Source organism: Dryobates pubescens, chromosome 14, assembly GCF_014839835.1.
Source record: "Dryobates pubescens isolate bDryPub1 chromosome 14, bDryPub1.pri, whole genome shotgun sequence".
NCBI lineage: Eukaryota > Metazoa > Chordata > Aves > Piciformes > Picidae > Dryobates > Dryobates pubescens.
The window spans coordinates 9916588-9932979 of NC_071625.1; the positions used below are offsets into that span (position 1 = coordinate 9916588).

Below are 16392 nucleotides of genomic sequence, written 5' to 3' on the forward strand. Positions count from 1 at the left end.
AGCTGGTGCATAGCTATCTGTCATACTTGAAACATCATGGTTTGAATTGAGAAGCAGATTCTTCTTCAGTGAGCTGATGTGCTTAGCTTATCTCCTCTCTTCTCTCCATTTCAAGTTCTGGCTGAGGCTGATGTACCAGAAGCATACCAGAAGGATTATGGATGTGGCCATTTGGCCCAGATCCAGAGACAGGAGTGCTGAAAAAGCCAAGAGCTCAATCTCCTGAGATTTCTATCTCAGTATGCATGACCTAGGGGATTGTCAGAAACTCAGATTTTTGACTGCTCTTCTAGGCAGGAGAAAGTGAAATTGTTGCCTTGAGTTGGATTTTCTAGTTCTGCACCACCAGTTTGGGGCTTTTGAACAATCATACATCATGAAGGCAATTTCAGCATGGCTCCAGCAAATGAATTCCTAGCTGTTTTTAGCTTACAGTGGTGAGCTTGGAAGACACATTCTTGAATCTGGTTTGGAAATAACCATCTACGTTATTTTGAAGGTATCCATCAATACTAATTAAAAGAGAGCTTTCCTGTGGTTGTCTTTATACAGTGGAAAGTGTCTGTGCTTCTTGATGTGAATCTTAATCACGTTTCTCTGCCAGTATGGTCAAAGGGCTTGAGAAAGAGCTGCTGTTCCATTGTTTTGGTCTTGCTACAGGCCTCTATTATACCATGTTCAATGAGTTGTTGTGCAGAAAGGCTGGTTGCACACGGCCAAAAGCAGTGAGGCTCTTACTGCAGTCTCATTAGTTAGTTTTTGTTCTCGGTCTCTTAGTTCTCTCCCCAGATGAACTGAGGTTTTGCTGCTAAGTCATTATATTAAAAAAAAAATTAATAAATTAAAATCAAACTCAGCAAATTACACTGATGGTTGGTTTGTCCCAGTCTGCTTACCCAGGATGGAGCTTTCAGGCTCCTGGGAAGCCAGCTTCTGACACAACCATTGATACCTTACTGTGAGCAGAAAGCCCTGAGCCCTGCAGCTTGCAGCCTGCTGCCTGGCGAGTCACTGAACGCTGGCAATTCCAGGTGACAATTCCCAATCAAAGAATAGAATAGAATAGAATAGAATAGAATAGAATAGAATAGAATAGAATAGAATAGAATAGAATTAACCAGGTAGGAAAAGACGTTTGAGATCATCAAGTCCAATCTATCACCCAACACCATCTTATCACCTAAACCAAGGCACCAAGTGCCTCATCCAGTCTCCTCTTAAACACCTCCAGTGATGGTGACTCCACCACCTTCCTGGGCAGCCCATTAGGGCAAAGGAGCGTCAGCCTTGAGTCTAGAGGGGAATGAGAAGGTGCTCAGCATAGGTATCAGGCTGCTGAAGGGTTTTTACAAACTGGGAAAGCAGTCTGTGAGAAAGACAGAATGCAGTTCAGAAAGGATAAGTGCAAAGTTCAGTGCTGGGCAATAAACAGCAATGCTGGAAAATGGCTGACAAAATAGTCACTGTGCCAAGAACCATCTGGGCAGTGTGGCATCTGGGCATTGCTTAAAGCTACAGGTTATGGGTTGGGGGGGGCGGGGGGGGGAAGCCTCAGGTGATACACCTGTGAGGCATTGCACTTCCAAACAGATACCAGCTAAATGTGGAAGGTCAAGAAAAAAGCAGTGCAAATGTAAGACCTAACAAAACACTCTATGCAGGGGAATACTCCACAAACCATAGCTGTGTAATCCAGACCAGTCCATGGAAAACACGTTAATAGTCTTTAGGTATGAAAATAAGACACACAAGGAGGGGCAGGGGCATATTCTTCAGATCCCCCCTGGGTGCAACAGGACATAGTTGGCAGCATATGTAGCAGGAAAGGCTAAGGGTAGATCTGGGGAAGAACCAGGTGTGTGGGTGAGGTCCTGGAGTAGATTCTCTAGGAAAGGTGTACAGTCCTTGGCACTGGGGACTTTGAAAGAACAGTGACACTGTGACTCTCAGGAGTGCATCAGCACAGCTAGCCCTGCTGTGGGAAGGGGGATTCACTGGGTGTCCTACAGAGAACCGTTCCAGCCCTATGTCTGTGATTTCTTACTTAGTATTGCTGTGAATTTAACACTCAGGGGAAAAGACAGCAGGTAGACAGAACCTGGCATTCAGAATGGAGTCAGAGCCTAAGTACATGAATCCCCAAGGTGAGCAGGTTACGTAAATCGACAGATTCCCCAAATTGTTACACCTACTGCTTTGGATTATTTTGATTAAAACCCTGCAGGAGCCTACTTTTATGATCTGTCACACTGAGTACAGTGAGACCAAAAGAATACACAGGGCTGGCTGTTGGTATTGACTGCTGTGTTCTTGCTCAGTCAGTGCTTGCTCTCCTCGTGACAGATTTTTTAATCCCTTCTGTGCATTGATCAGTGCAATTTAGAACTTTTCACCTGGAAAGTTTGCAGACCACATGTTATAATCTTGGCTGCTCCCATCTTTCACATTTTTATGAGTCCTTGGAAAAACATTTTTGCTTAGCTAATGCATATTTGAAAAGCTGCTGAAACTGGAAAACTTCAGTGCCAGATACTGTACAGAGTCATGCTTAATCTACCCAAGACATAATGAGCAGAGAAAACGGGAAAATGGCAGAAGGGTTACAGTCTTCTTACAGAATTTCAACAGCAGAATTTCAACATGTCCTTTCTGCTTGTTGATAAGTTTGCCTTCAACCTATGATGTTATTAAAACCTAAAAATATTTTCCAGTCTGCCTTTCCCAGCTTTCTGCAGCATTGTGTGGAATATAAGTAATAGCCCAAATAAAACAGAGATCTGGAGATTTAAGTTGCTCCTTTAAATCTTTGCACCAGGAGACACAGCAGCTGGCTCGTAGCCCTGACTCCAAGGACCTTTTTGTCATAATCTCTGTTTCAGTGTTTCCTTATGCCTGAATAACAGTGCCTCCCTCCAGCATGGGAATGGGGCTTAAGTAATTACATCTTAAATGTTTGCAATCAAATTGCGTTATCTATCGTAGCCAGATATGAAATGAAAGGGAAAAAGCACAACAGCAGCCCGTGTTGGACACTGATTAAAGACCAGGTAAGCAGCTTTTTTGTAAAGCTGAGGTCTGCAATCAGAAAGTATTCAAGCAGTTTGGTAGTTAATGCCATGGCAAATTGGGAGAGGAGTTTGGGCAGCAATTAGTCGCCTGTGCAAGTGGGCAGAGGGGCAGGCAGAGAGCACTCAGGTCCCTGAGCACCCCAAGGAAGGTGCTATGCAAGCTGTGCAAGTTCTCCACTCATCTGCCCAAGACAGTGATGGTGGTCCATGCAGAGCTCAGATGAATGAGGGCCTGTGCATAGGTTTCAAAAGAGTACAGCTACTCCAGAGCAGGTTTCAAATCTTGAGTCAGGCTAAGTAGCAGTTTAAACATAAGGAAGGTCAGAGATAGTGGCTTTCTACTGGCCAGAACTGCAGGACTGTTGGTGGCATTTGTATCATGGCCTCTTAGATAAAAAATGAGCAGTTGAATGCTTGCTTTGAATGTCAGCACTCTTTTCACTGTTGTGTTTGGAGAGGCCATTAGATTCTGCTGTTTCAGTAAATGATTGAAACACTTTTCATAGCATTATGATGAGAAGCATGTCTTGGTATGCCCCACCCAGCACTTTGGGGTGGACCATACCTATCTTGTTAACACACATTTGAAAAGCATAATGCTAAAAAGGTCCCCAAGACATAGAGAGACGAGAAAGACATTAGAGAAGATAAGAAGTATCTCTCTGGCTCTCGGGAGCAAGCAAACAGTTGCATTTTGCAGCCATTGCCTGCTATCTGTACATTGTGCAAAGAGACCTGAAAGTGACCGACCTTCTCCTGCCCTCTTGTGGCTCTGGCTGCTCTGGGGAAGGTGCTTGGGCTCTGTGCACTCAGACATCTCAAAAGCCTCTACGTACTCCAGTAACCTTCAGGGTCTGCAGATGGACATTACCAGAGGTGGCCCTGGGATGTCTTTTTGACTCTGACCATGCACGTGTGACTGGAGAGATGGGATATGGGGGTGAGGGGAAGCTTTCTGCCAAGTTTCCAAGACTATTTTTTTGCCTTTTAAGGTATTCTGTGGTCTTTAGTATAAAATATGTTATATTGAAATGAAACAGCTCACTTTATTAAAATTTGGGAATTCTTTGACCTGTACCTAAATCCATCAGTGCTGACAGCAGGTGCAGAACTACCATCAAATGTTTCCCTGCTCTTTGTCTAGTTCATGTTTAACTGCATGGTTTTCCAAAGCATGATCTGGAGTTGTAGAAAAGGGCTTTTCAATAGTGAGCCTGAGTTTTTAATGATGAGGGGATAATGTGAATGAGAAGGCAGGCAAGGAACAATATCGATGATGGATGTGTCCACATACTTTCATTTGTCAAATCAAATACATCTTCATTCCATCCATATGCTGAAAAACCTGCAATGGATAAAGCATGAAGATGTAGGGGAGCGAGGGAGTGGATTTGAAAGGAAATAAAAGATTGGGATTGTCTATCACACATACAGTATCACAACTATTAGAAAACAATTTTCAGCACAGCTGACAAGCACTGTGCAGAGGAACAGGGATGATCCAGGGGAAAACTGGAATAGCTTGATTTTAAATGACAAACTTGATGTGGCTTTCCAGGCTGCATTCCCACAGTCGCCCTTGCTAGCATGGCAACAGTGGCTGTGCGTGCACCTGGTGTGACTGGCTGGGGACAGGCAACAACAAAAGTCACCAGAGATTTCAGTTCCTGGTCTTCTACCTTAATTATCAAGATGTAGCTTTGCCTCAGAGTTTGCAGTTCCTGATGTCAGATGAAAGTGAACTAAAGTTTTTTGAGCTGTTTCTTTGCTGCTGACTCTCCCACTGCAAAGTCTGCCTGGGGTGCTGTTAGCAGAAGGCCTTGAGTATCAAAACTGAGCAGGGTGTTGGCACAGCCCTTCCAGAGACAAAAAAGCATTTGGGGAGAGTAGCGGTGTATCTTTGGATGAGAATTCCCTCCCCAAACACACGGCAGGGCCAGTCTGGATCCTCTGCATCTCTCTTCCTGGGACCATGAAATTAAGACAGGTGATCAAAATCCAAAGACAGTTACCATGAACCTGAGCCTGAACAAATCTTACAAACTTTCTAGCAGGTAGGAAAGAGGAACACCTCTGTTCAGCACAATTTGTATCCCGAATGTCAGCATTGACTGCCAGGGAATTGGGGAAAATTTCAGATGCTCTATGGTTAGTATTTCAGTAACTGAAAAGCTCAAGCTTTGCTTTTTCTTTCCTTTCTGCTTTCTTTTTCCTGTTAAAACCTCTCTCTTGGATGGTGTACTTCTTGCAATGTCAGCTAACAGGCAACTATTCTTCCAGAGGTACAAGAATAGACAGGGTGGATGATCAGTAGATGATTAGTATCATCTAAAGTTTCATCCTTCAGCACAAGTATTCTACTACCATGCTACATACTTTGTAGTCTTATATGAAGACTTATGGAAAGGGAAACAGGAGACAGGAGACAGAAGCAAGCTTTTCAGAAGAATTTCAATCTGTGACTCTCTCTGAGGGCTAATCTCTGGATCTCAAAAGGCATTGAGCTCCTGTGGATTATTCTTTTTTAGCTGAATTAGTGTCACATCTCTGAATGAATTCTGTATTCACTATCCACACTTCTGCAGGGGGAAAAAAACCCCTAACAACCCAAAAGGGCAATTTTAAAGAAGAATTAAGTATTACAAGGTGCTGATTTTCTCACTCAAAAATATTCCCTGCAATTACAGTTTGCCCAGATGAACACAGCTTTTGTGATCACAGGAGATCAGCTGTTGGTGCCAGGCAAAAAAAAAAAACCAAACAACTTAATTGCAGCAAAATGTGAGAGAAGTCGAGATTACAAATAATAGGTGCAACATCTTGCATTTTATTGGTTCTTTATGGGAAAAAGTATGCACAAGGCAGTACTTTAGCATCTGTGTCTTTTAGAGAACTTTTATCCAACAGCTCTGATTGTTGAGCTTGTCTGCAGATGTTTAGGCTTTATGGCAAATGCCACTTGATGGCGAAAGCTGGATTCAGCTGCCTCAACTCAGTGATCACTTGTATGTATGGACCAAACCCCATCATCAGAGTCCAGTCAGCGATTTCTCTCAGTTCCTCATTCAAATAGGTGTTTTGTACAATTAGGAAATTTGGGGATGTCTTCATCATCACCTGCATGTTCAGTTTCTTCTGTACTCACAGCCTCAGACCCTTGCTTTTCTGAGTGTCGCTGTAGGCTCAGCACTCCCTTGCACATGTTTAGGCACGTATGGAACAGAGCAGTGATCAGGAAGGGATTCTGGTGCAGTGTGCTGTGTCAGCATTGTAATCCACTGACCCCTTCTGAAATCCAATTGCAGGCTGGTCCATTCTGGCCCAGGAAAAGGCTCACCGCAGTCGGGGATGGATTTGTCTTTTGCCACCCGTACTGGCACGCGGCAAGGGATTGAAACCCATCTCTTCAGGACAGAGACCAGCCGAGACCTCTCACTGTGGACGAGGAGCATAGTGCAGGGCTGCCACAATTCTGCGGAGCTCATCACAGAAATCACCACATGTGAGTAACATCTGCGGCACCGTGGCTCCACGCCTCCTTGTGACACTCACGGGTAGCTCAAGCTCCTCCTCCTAGTGGTGATTCATTTGAAAAAGCACACGTAGCTAGGGTTCTGGGTGCTTAAAATAATGGCCCCTTGGTTTCTGAGCCTGACCCAGCTGGTGTGATGCTTATGCCCAGTGACCGTCACTATTATTCTCCTGACTTTTGGTCTTGGTTTTGGCATGTGGTTGAATTTATTGTAATTTCTTTTTTTGTAGACAAAACATTGTGTCTGCAAGTCTGCAGTCAGCAATACAGCACATGTGTCATGAAGGAGCAATTGGCAGAGCTTTTTCCAGTAACTCACAGAAAAGGGCACTTTTCTGAGATTTGGGAAACTCCCGAGAGCCTGGCAGGAGCTTCTCCTGCAGAGGAGGGGAGGCAGAGGAGGACTGGCACATTCAACTGCATGAAACAGTCATTTATTCACCCAGTTCTGCACACTTGAGAGGAGTTAAAAAATACAAACTAGTCTACATTTTAATGGCTAGTCATTTCCCTCCCTGAACATCAGGTTGTCACTTCTCAGCACTTTTGTATGTGCACTATCGACTGGAATTGCTCTAGCGTGATGCCCTGTTCAGCCAGCTTGTACTGGCTCTGGGGCTTCAAGGCTGTGCCTTTCTCTTGAATGTCCCTAGAATATAAGAGTCCTTCCCCCATTAGCCCCACCGTTGAAAGGGCTGTTAAAACTGGACATTATGTCCACTTGTTGCCTAAAAATGTGAGAGCAGGAAGCAAAGCACAAATTATCCTCCTTGAAAAAGGGGGGACGCTGAGTTCACAAAGCCACCAGATACAGCAACGTGCTGCTGAACATAGGGATGCCTGCTCATAGGCTGCCAGACCCCATGCCTTGCAAAGAGCTCAGGCTGCTTTGTGAAGGCCTCTGATGTGGAAACAAACCAGGGTGTTCCATAGGAACCACCTCCAGGGCCTGTCCATCTTCTCAATCCAGTGACATGGATGACTTTGTTTCCAAAAGCAAGAGGAGGACATCAGCCCCTTCTATGCAGTGTTTTCATCCCAGTGCCACAGACTCTTCTCAGCAGAGCTGGTCTTAGGGAAGTAAAGTATTCATTTTTTAATTTGGATCATGGCCTATGTTTCTGAGCTGAGTGGAAGATGTAGACTTCTGCTGCAGTAGCTATTAGACACAATTACATGGGCCCCTTTTCAATTACCATGACACTAATGAGGACTCGGGAGTGTCTTCATCTTTGTCAAAGTACTTAAGGGAAACCCTCTGCAGCTTCTCATTTTCTTGTGCATTGAGCTCTGTGTTTACTGACTTTTGGCTGTGTCTGCCAGACATAGGAAGAGCAGCTGGGCCTTTGCTGTCAAGCTGTGGAAGGAGGAAATGCCAGCCTGAGCTTTCTTAAACCTCAGGAGACTTTTTTTGTGTCAGTTGTAGAATGCAGCAAACAAGTGAAAGGACTGACATCAGTACTGCTGCTGCTGAGAACAATTTTAGCCTGTGTGTTTACACCATACCTAACAAACCAACCTTGCTTGGGCCTTGCACAACAGAGAGCTTTCTGTTGTTTGTCCAAATCTGCAGGTTTGGAGCACAAGCCCTATGAGGAGAGGCTGAGGGAGCTTGCGTTGCTTAGCCTGGAGGAGGCTCAGAGGAGACCTTATTGCTCTCTACAACTACCTGAAGGGAGGTTGTAGCCAGGTGGGGGCTGGTCTCTTCTCCCAGGCAACCAGCACCAGAACAAGAGGACACAGTCTCAAGCTGCACCAGGGGACTTTTAGGCTGGATGCTAGGAAGAAGTTCTTCATAGAAAGAGTGATTGGCCATTGGAATGTGCTGCCCAGGGAGATGGTGGAGTCACCATCACTGACGGTGTTTAGGAAGAGCCTGGATGGGGTGCTTGGTGCCATGGTTTAGTTGATTAGGTGGTGTTGGATGATAGGTTGGACTCGATGATCTCGAAGGTCTCTTCCAACCTGATCTATTCTATTCTACTCTATTCTGTTCTTCTCTATTTTACTCTATTCTGTCCAACCTGATCTATTCTATTCTACTCTATTCTGTTCTTCTCTATTCATTGTAGGGAAGGGTAGTTTCTGTAAGCTAGTGTTGAGATGAAATGTAAAATGCAGATGGCAAATGGAATTTGTTGCTTTTAAGAACATTACAGAGCAGATTTTGTCTCCTTCAGCTTGCACATATAAAAGCCAGGAGTGCCGTTTGACCATCCACTATGAGCATGGATTCTCTCTTACCACCGAAGCGAAAGATGGTGCCTTCTCCAAGACAATTGCACAATACCCCTATGAAAAACTCAAAATGTCCTCTGATGATGGGATCAGGATGCTTTATTTAGACTTTGGAGGAAAGGATGGAGAAATTGTAAGTACTGTGTTTCAGCAAAGGGATGCATGTTACTAATCTCTGTGGTGGTCTTTCAGGCTGTGGGGATGGAGAAGCACTAGTGGGAGTTGGCCTAGGTGATTATTGTAGGTCCCTTCCAACTGAAATACTCTTTTCTACTCTAGTAACAGCTGGTCTAGTAGCAGTACCACTCTTTGGACACCGTGCTTTCTAGTGCAGCATGGCAACCTGACTGTAGGAGGACATAAAGTGCAAAAGAGAGATACAATTTTAAATCCATGCAAAGAGATGAAAGATTTCTTATATTTAAGAATAAATTTTATCTCTAAAGAGCCAGATGTTAGAATTTGGTATATATCCATTTCACCTTTTAAAATGATTGCATGTGGAACAACTTAGGGAGGAGGTATATTATTAATTCCAGTGTTCACATAGGGACTTTATGTTATGACAATAACCTATGGTTTAGACATTTTGAACATGTAGTTGATGAAAAAAAAAAATAGAAGACTACAGATGTACTGCAACCTGTCTGCTTAGACCTCTAAGTTAGCTCTCATAATGCCTAAAAATAAGGTGCTATTCCTGTGAGCAGTTTAGATACCATGAATTATGTACCTAGAGATGATTGTTCCTGACAATTTTTTCCAGCAGTTCCCAAACATGTTGGGTGCTTAATTCTTCACACCACCTTTGATAACATATGCTCCATGAACTGCTTGTTGGCAGGCTTTCAGAAGGGAATTTGTTACTAGCTCTTAATAAAGTTGATACATGACTGGTGGAAAGGCAAATCTGGTTTGTTTTGATTTGAACCTACTGTTCAACCTGCTGTCCACAATGACAAGTCTGTCATGCTTATCAAGCATGTAGTGAGATCATCTGAACTGTGACTATGACTGTCACTATAGAAAAAAAGTGTCTCAGTTCAGTCCCACTGAACAGAGGAGCAACTGTGCAGCATCATTTGAAGGTGCAGTATCCTGGCTTTGGCTATGACCGACAGCAGAAGCATTGAATATTGGTCATAGCATTCTTACCACCACTGCTGGTCAGAAACAGCCTGAGTTGAACCTCTTAAACTGCTTACAGCATATGACTCAGTTTGCTGCTCCTTACCCAGGTGGATGCAAGCCCAGAAGTACCAGGATCTCATCTGCTCTCAAGATACTTATTTGTATTTGTAGCTCTGAGCAGAAGACTGTATTGTAATAAAGGGCTGATATTGATAGAAGCCTGTGCAAAATGTCAGACAGCAGCTAATCAAGTACCACACCCATGATTGCTTATTTCAGCTGTAATCTAATCTAATAATTCTTGATTTCTTTCAGCAACTGGACCTTCATTCCTGTCCAAAACCAATTGTGTTCATCATTCATTCCTTCCTCTCAGCAAAGATTACAAGACTTGGCTTGGTGGCATAAGTAGGGTACCTCTGTTTTTCAAAGAAAGATGGAGTGACCTTGCTCATCTGAAGTACAGTCAACAGCAGCAACCCAGACCAGCTAGCAGCACACACCATCCTGGGCGTTCAGTACTGGGCCTTGGTCATTTCTGCAGACTTCCAAGGCTCAGGTTTCATTTTGGTCAGCTAAAGAGGGGGCATGACAAGAAAGATGGTGGACTTCACTGTAAATAATGGGGTTTTTAAATCCCATGTAAGACTGTAACAGCCTGTAGTACCATCCATGTAAATGTTCCAGAAACATACATTGTGCCTATTGCAGCGTACTTGTTTATATAGAACAAGGGCTAAGCAGACAGGAGTGGGTGTTGGTTGTGATGCCAGCTCAAGGTTGGTTGAGTACAAGTTCTCCAAACAAAACTGCCCTGCCACCCATATTTGTCCTGGTCTAACGTGTGCACCACTTCCAGGAAGATCTTTCGTCTGAGTGCTGTCAGAGTCTGTTGCTTGAATAGCCAGAAGGGTGTGCAAACATGCACCTTTGGATGTTCTAAAGCAATACAGCTGTGGCCAGGAAACAGCTGGAGGGTTGCTGCCAAGGGGCACTTTCAGATTAAATGATAAAGGCACCCTCTGTACATTCCTAGCAATGGACCCAAAGCTTATGATGAGTAAGCTTCTGCCAGCACATTTTCATGGCAGTTTTCCAACAGGAAACCATTCCGAGCTCCCTGTACTCCTACCCCTAATGTGCCACCCCTCAAGCTCTGCCCAGGCTGGCTGCATGCTCTTCCTAGAGCAGATATGGGGAAGACTTGTTTGGTTGTTTTGGTTTTTTTTTTTCTTTTCCTTCCCCTTTTTCTAGATGAGATCAGAAAAGTTATTCAAGGACCTTCACAAGAGTGAGGAAATGTGCTGGGGCAGGAGCATGAGCTGCACTGCCAGAAAAGCCTTAATGTGAAAGGAACTGCTTCTATGACCATGACTTAGTAGGGCCAGATTTATTCCTTGCTGGTGAAACACAGGACATTCACCTCCATAGCCATTTCTAGGTCCCACTTTGCACCCCAGTTTACTGTTTTAAGTCAAAACATTCACAGCACTGCGTTTCAGTCTTGTTTGTGGTTACATAGGGCACAGGACAGCAGGCAGGAATGCTGACCTTCTTTGTCAGAGACTATACGCCCGCCCTGCACTACCCGAATGGCTTAGTGCATTTGGGTGGCAACAGAAGCAGAACAGGGATGGCATTTATGTTGCTCGTGCTTTGCAAACAGAACTGCTTCATAGAGGGGTGGGGTTTTGTTTGCTTTTAGAGTTTTGCCCTAAATTCACACTTTGAAGGACAGGAACTGTACAGGAATTAATAAATCCAAAGCTGGTAGAAGTTTGCTTGTCACACCACAACACTTCTTGTTCTTGAGAAAGCACCTAAAAGTTTCAACTTAGCATCCTTGGAGTGGCAAAGAGGAAAATTAATCCCACGGTTTGGTTCCTAGTTTTTAAGCTAAGAGAGTTAAGTCTAAGTCATGCTGTTTATTCACAGCGTAGCAATTAGTCCGTGTTGGTTTCTATAGCTATCTTAATCATCAAAACTAATTAAAAATAAAGATGATGGGCTGAATTCACAAACACAGAAAATAATCATTGAAGAGCAACACATTATCATCATTTGGAAGAGCAGCTCCACTCCCAGCACCTCTCACCAGTCAAAAGCAAGCCTGTGAAGTAGCTGTGAACTTTCTTTTACTGTCATGGTACTCGCACTTAAAAATTAGTCCCTCCTGTAAAGTCACGAGGGCGGAGAGAAAATGTTACATAACTTACTACTAGCAATTTCCAAACAGACTTTTCTCATGCAGCCACCACTGCTGTTCACGTAACTTTCTGTGGCGGTTACTTGGGTCTCGCTTGGCTTGGAAGCTTCTAGAAGAACCTCTTCTGAGAAGCCGAGCGCAGTCGGTACGCTGGGGGACCGAGCGTCTGAGGATGAACTCGCAGCACGTCGCCCCGTCAACGCTTGGGTCAAGTTTCCAAGCAGTGCTCCAGGACATTCTGACTGTTGTTCCAAAGCACAACTTTAGAAATCCGGCTGCAGGCTCCTACGTAAGTTGCAGAGGTTCAAGTGAAAACGTGCAGACTGTGGGGTAGGCTCAGTACACATGTAAAAACCATACTGCACCGTTCCCTCATTCCTGTAACACTTACAAATCACTGGAATGTTCCACCTAACATCTACGTGCGTTGTATATATTACCAAATTCCTATGTTAGTGCCAACAGTTCAATGACACAATATGTAACCTAAGGTGCTCCACACTATATGAAGTATAACTGAACAAACTAAGCTGTTTGCAAAGAAAATTCCTATTATATATATTTATAGAAAAGAGAGGAAAAAAAAAATCCCAATAATTACAGATGCTATTTCTTCATTTTCAGATTTTGGACTGATTCATATTTGGAAGGGATAGACAAATGAAATATAGCCCTACTCCACCTTTGTAAGAGTATAGTGAATATTTATATTTTAGAGGAAAAAGAATATATTTAATAAAGTCATTTATTGGATTTTGGTGAGGTGAGCTTACTTTGTACCCCTACGAGCTGTTTGGAAAGCTGTCCTTGGGGTCTGGGGTGGGGGGAAAAGACCATTTAAACCTCAGACATTCTGTTAAGAATTCAGGGACATGAGAGAGCAATGCCTCAGAATGACATCAAGGCTTCAAATAAAAGGTGTTAATGCGGTGTATAATGGTGCTTCTAGCAAGTAAGCTCCGTGTTCCTGTGGGAGGGGCACTGGTGATGACAGGCTGCAAGTGTTGAAGTATGCAGCATTGCTGCTGCTGGCATTTACTGAAAGGCCACAGGGATGTCCTGGGGCAGGTCATTTGGACCCACCTGCTGAAGTTACAATGCTTTCTCTGTTTATTTTTAGCTGAGCAGTTGCAAAAGTCATCTAAAAAAAAAAGAACAGAAATTTTGGGTCAAGTTTCTGCATTCAAGGAGTGAGGCCAGCATGTGCCTTGCTTGGGTCTTACAAACAGTTATGGAAAACCAGATGGTTTTATTTCCTTCTGTTTAATTCTTAGCTATTCTATGCTGGCTACTAAGTTAACTATCCAAGGTATGGCATGTTTTCCTCAAGGTAATCCTAACAAGGGGTGTCTGGAGTTTCACTCTTCTCACAGAATACTCACTGTGAATTGTCCTGTCTGATCAGAAAGGCTGTAAAGCAGCTTCACCTTTAGAGAGACCTGGACACATCTTGGAACAAAGATGTTAGTGGAAAAATGCCATTTAAGGTTTGTTAAAAACAAACAAACAAACAAGCAAAAAGAAATAAAATAAAGCTGATCTGACTGTTCAGGGAAGCATAGTGGTGTTTCCTGACTTTTGCTATTTAAGAGAGCTGCTAGTTCCACTTGCTACTTACAAGTCAGAATCCAACTCTTTCTGCACTAGCAAGTAAATCGCCACAATGAACATCATTAGGCTGGGTTACAAAGCAAATGCTTTCCTCTGCTGCAGAAGTAGTCCTTCTTCTCATACACCAGGGGAGCACACTCCAACCAGCTCTTCACATTCAGAAGCACAGTTGATTTGAAGTAAAGGTTCATCTCATTTTCAGCTGCAGCTTCTCAGGGTTTTCTTAGTCATGCATAAAGTTCATTGGAGCTTCCTTGGTTTCAGTGGAAGTGGAATTGGAGCCTCTCTTCCAACCTGGTCTGGTCTATTCTATTTTAAACATGATGTGCTCCAGATTGTTACACTGTCATTGATTTGTAAATGTATTTTTCATTATGGGTAGACCATAACCATATATTGGTGAATATCCTGACATGCAAAAACATTAGAGCAAGCATCCAAGCCTGCTACAGTAAAGTCTGTATCCATTTATGCAGTTAACTATGAAGTTTTGTAGTTACAAGCATACCACACACACAAAAGTAAGTAGGAAATACAACTTCCAGTGGCTAGGATTTGAACAAAGGTAACAGCATTCAGGCTGAAGAGATGAGATTATGATCTAGAGCTTTTCTCTCTATTTGGAAGTAGAGATTGTCTTTGTTCAACATCAGTTGTTAAGGCAGATTAATGCCTTGAGTCTTGTTTTCCATCTTCAATGCAAAGAAACGTGAGCCAAACAGTAATTGATAAATTGGAGCAATTTTGTGCACTTAACTAAATAATTATTTAAATACATCTACCTTCACTGCATGTCTGTTTCATCAAATCAGGATAACCTAGATGCTATGGATGTGTGGCAAACAAATGTAATCTTTCTCCAAAGCAGTTTTATTTGTCCTGGGCTACAATGCACATTATAGTCACTATAGCCCATCCTCACAGTAAAACAGCTACACAGCTTTCCTACTACTGCTCAGAATGCACTTAAAACAAGCACACACCCACATACAAAAGGTCTTGTAGAGTCCAGGGAACAAAATATTGGAACAAAGGAACAGAAGAGTTAAATGCAAGATCCTGTTAGACGTGAAACACCTCCTTAGGGCTTGGCTTTACAGAAAACAGAATTAAGCAAAGAATACTTGTCACAAAGTCAGGAGGATTCATTAGAGAATGAGCAGATTTTCAAGCATTGTGTGACTTGCACATGGTGTAGTTCAATTTTCCCCCCCATTTAATTTATATTAGTATTGCTCAATCCAGAATACAGCAAACAACAACACTGCACCTCTCCATTTTAATCACAGAATGTTAGAGGTTGGAAGGGACCTCTAGAGATCATCGAGTCCAACCCCTCTGCCAAAGCAGAATCACTTAGGGCAGGTCACACAGGAACAGATCCAGGAAGGCTTTGAAAGTGTCCAGAGAAGGAGACTCCACAACCTTTCCTGGCAGCCTGTTCCAGTGCTCCAACACGCTCACCTCATGTTCAGGTGGAGCCTCCTGTGTTCTAGATTGTACCCATTGTTCCTTGTCCTGTCACTGGGCACCAAAAAAAAGACTGTCTCCTTCATATACTATGATACTGACACCCACCCCTCATATTTATTTATAGACTTTGATGAGATCCCTTCTCAGTCTTCTCAGGATTAAACAGCTGCAGCCCCCTCACTCTTTCTTCACAGGAAAGGTGTTCAAGTCTCACAGTCGTCCTTGCAGCTATCTGCTGGACTGTCTCTCTTGAATTGGGGAGCCCAAAACTGGACACAGTATTCCAGGTGTGGTCTCACCAGGGCAAAGCAGAAAGGGAGGGAAATCTCCCTAGACCTCCTGTTATGTTATCTGTAATCATGTCAGTTTATATGATGCACAGAAAATCCTTAACACTGAAAGCTGTAAACCGCATTTGTTTCGGTAGGAAATTCCTCATCTCTATACAATACTAACTCAAATAATTATAGTAGTAAAAGCCAGGTACATGCCTGAGCCTTAAGTAGACTGAGAGCAAATTTGCTATTCTACTGTGCTTGTAAGTCAAGTAGAAATTATTCTTTCCATCACATTTCATCACAGCATGCCAACTCCTTCGCAGCTCTCACAATCATCATCACCACTATCACTTCGATTTTCTCCTCCACCATGAAAAGAAACCTCAGAATTGTGTTCTGAACTGTGTCTAAGGGGTGTTACAAAAGGCATACATGAAATTATCCTGGAAATTCAGCTTGTGAAGCAATTATCCTTTCCTTAGTGGGACCTTACACCAAGTTTCAAAAGATGTTCCTTTTTGTTTCTCATTCAACACAGATAATTGTGACTCGAATTCCAATTCTGTTTCCTTTCACCTACAGCATAGGAACTGTTCTTAATTACTCTATAAAACGCTGAACGGTTGATGCAGTAAACAGCTGTTGATGCAACAGCAGAGAGCAATAAATGGAATGGAGGGCTTCACACAGAAAGGTAAACCAAAAGAGTTTTGTTATTAAATCTGGCGAGCTTTTTATTCACAATAAAACCCAAATATACTGCTTCAAAAGCATAAAAATGAACCCAAGTCAAGCTATATTCCTTTCAACTGTGAAACACAATAAATATGCATATACAAGAAAACAGTTTTTCAT

At 43.1% G+C, this 16392-nt stretch overlaps 1 protein-coding gene across 1 annotated transcript in view; it reads left to right on the plus strand.

Moving 5' to 3' along the window:
* Positions 1 to 11184, plus strand: part of SNTB1 (syntrophin beta 1) — a 110809-nt gene extending 99625 nt beyond the window's left edge. Inside the window, exons 5-7 of the mRNA XM_054167451.1 lie at positions 6374 to 6570; positions 8781 to 8971; positions 10285 to 11184. Of these exons, the coding sequence (XP_054023426.1) occupies positions 6374 to 6570; positions 8781 to 8971; positions 10285 to 10377 (481 nt within the window). The 3' untranslated portion in view covers positions 10378 to 11184. The remainder of the gene's footprint in view (positions 1 to 6373; positions 6571 to 8780; positions 8972 to 10284) is intronic.
* Positions 11185 to 16392: the final 5208 nt, after the last annotated feature.